This window comes from Mandrillus leucophaeus, unplaced genomic scaffold (assembly GCF_000951045.1).
Source record: "Mandrillus leucophaeus isolate KB7577 unplaced genomic scaffold, Mleu.le_1.0 Scaffold22, whole genome shotgun sequence".
NCBI classification, from domain to species: domain Eukaryota; kingdom Metazoa; phylum Chordata; class Mammalia; order Primates; family Cercopithecidae; genus Mandrillus; species Mandrillus leucophaeus.
Window position 1 is genome coordinate 4,046,049 of NW_012102254.1, and position 2,596 is coordinate 4,048,644.

Here is a 2,596-nt window from a genome sequence, read left to right on the forward strand (position 1 = left end):
AGCATTTGCAGTTTGTAAAGGCAGGCCTTTGCTTCTGAGAGCCTCTCAGCCCTGTAAGCTATGACTTTACTTCGACCTCTATTGAATTCCTACATTCCTCCTACACCCAACAAAAATTCCTTCTTCATCTAAACATTCTCAAATTTCCCCAGCTCTAATTTGTAATTTATTAGTTGAATTGAATCCAAGATTGAATAAGAGACCATAGAGGGAGAGAGGGCTCTGAGCCCTGTTCCTTGGATCATATTAAGTGTGGACGCTGGGGAAATACTGCCCCAGTCCTGCTTTCTTCCTGGAAATTCCCATTGGCCTGATGAAGCCTAATGGGTTCCCCAGGGATGTGGATGGAAATACTTAATGCTCTATTACGGCATTTAGAAGACTGCAACACCACACTCACCACTGGCAGAATTGGCCAGCCTGACTCTCTGCATCGCCTAGTAATGTTATGGCAAGCCAGGCTCCTATTGACTCCAGCGAAATGGCACCATGTCTGAGAAGACAAAGAAGACACTCAGAGACAGTGAATGAGACATAGGGTTTATTGGGGGAACGTACATACAGGGATGCTCCAGTGGCAGCGGGCTGGACAAGAGAACCACCACTGTTTGTAAAAAACATGCAGTTTATATAGCATTTTCACTTAGCACCCTCCACCTAGCAACCACCATCTAACCCAAAACAAAAGGCTTTGATCCCCTGTACAGCCTATGTTCCAAAAGATGGCTGGGGGTTCAGGTGTCCTTCACAGTTAAGGTATGAAACTCCAGGTTAGCCATTCCCAGATTTCTTAGCTTGGGACTCCGAACACACATTCTTCGTAGACCATAATATCATTCTCAGTGTATTTGCTTAACTTGTTATCTTGTTATTGCTGTCAGGTGCATCTGCCATAAACATTTCGTCTGTGTATAGTATATAAGGCCTTGCAGGTGCTGCTTATAGCCAGCAAGTGCCCAGGACTTTATATCATTGCATCTCTTCTCCCTTCCCTTGGTTAAAATAATTGCCTGAGGCCTGGCTACAGTTTGCACTCTCGCAAGCATCAAACCCTGGTGCTTCTGAACTTGAGAGATGGCAAGGGAGGGACTGTACCATTTCAAAATCCAGAATCTGCGTGGTAAATACTCTGCGGAGTGGCCAGATATACTTTGGCTGGGCTGACAGAGAGCCAACCCGTGCAAACATGCAGAGATTAAAATAAAGCAATAAAATGAAGGCATGTGCATAGTGATGACAGGATAACCAAGCTTTATTAAAATTATTCTGATATTATTCTTGGTAAACATATTTTTGAAAAAGCCAATTAAGTTTATATGAAGAAAAAAGAATATTAGATTAATTTATTTTCAAACTATACTTTGACTATTGATAATTTTTTTAATTTCTGCAGATAGGTGCATTTCTCTTCTTATAAAAAGAAAACAAGAATTCCATAAAGCTGTGTTTCCTAGGTGAAATGGTGGGGCATTACCACTGTGCAATGTTTAAAGTTTGACCATGAAGGTTGAGGATTCCTCTTGGTGTGTTTAGAGTTTAAAATATTTGGATTTCAAAATTAGAAGATAATTATATAGAAGCAAGGAGTGCTGCATGGAGCTTCGATATTAAATAAGCTATCTTTAGAGACATTTGGGATAATAACCTGGCGCCCATGCACTGGAGAGGACTGACTTGACCAATAACTGCCATCAAGCACTGGGAAAGCATTTACAGGTAAATCCTCTCTGAGGTAGGGAAACAATAGTGTGAGGGCTGACAGGTATAGCAAAGGGACTCAGGGATTTGCATTGACTTCTCCTAGCAAAGTGACCTCAGTGTTTTGCATCTTCTTGTGTCACTGAAGCAGGAAGCTCTCAGCCAACATTTGTCCGCTTTTCAGTGTCCTCTGGATTGTTCCGCAGCCTCAGCTTAGTTTCCAGCTTCTGCTTCCATTCTTCTCTGAGCCTGAAAATAGAAGCCAAACACACACAGATGGAGCACTCATCTCCATGGCTGTTGGTTCAGGAGAGCTTTCTTCCTCTCCTGCCAGCCGCTGAAATTACGTGTATGTGTTCAGGTTTTAAAAGTCATGCAGAGGACATGCAAGTTTAAATATATATATTTATAATTTACTCATATTTATTTATTTATGTAAGTGTGAGTAAACAGGTTCTCATTTTTGTTAAAAGTACTTAATCTTACTTCTCTGAATTTTCCTTTGAAAATGTATTTAAAGTCAGGGAGGGTAAACCTGTCAGTCTAGACTTCTTTACACAGCAAACCTATCTTTCAACAGCAGAGGTGAAATAAAGATATTTTTAGACATACGCAAACTGAAAGAAATCACCAGCAGACTGTCACTATATGACATGTTAAAGGAGTTCCTTCAAGCAGAAGGAAAGTGACACAATATGGAAATCTGGATGTACACATGGAATGAAGAGCATCTGAAAAGCAACGATGTGGTTATATATTAATACTTTTTAAAACTACTTAAATCTCTTTAAAAATAGCCCACTGTGGTCAGGCACAGTGGCTCATTCCTGTAATCCCAGCACTTTGGGAGGCCAAGGCGGACAGATCACAAAGTCAGGAGTTCGAGACCAGCCTGGCC

The 2,596-nt window shown here is 41.1% G+C and overlaps 1 protein-coding gene across 1 annotated transcript in view; it reads right to left on the bottom strand.

Annotated features, from left to right (window-relative positions):
• Nucleotides 1–1,231: 1,231 nt before the first annotated feature.
• The window catches only part of LOC105540424, a 13,894-nt gene continuing 12,529 nt past the window's right edge, over nt 1,232–2,596 (bottom strand). Inside the window, exon 3 of the mRNA XM_011981057.1 lies at nt 1,232–1,947. Coding sequence (XP_011836447.1) covers nt 1,857–1,947 — 91 coding nt within the window. The 3' untranslated portion in view covers nt 1,232–1,856. The remainder of the gene's footprint in view (nt 1,948–2,596) is intronic.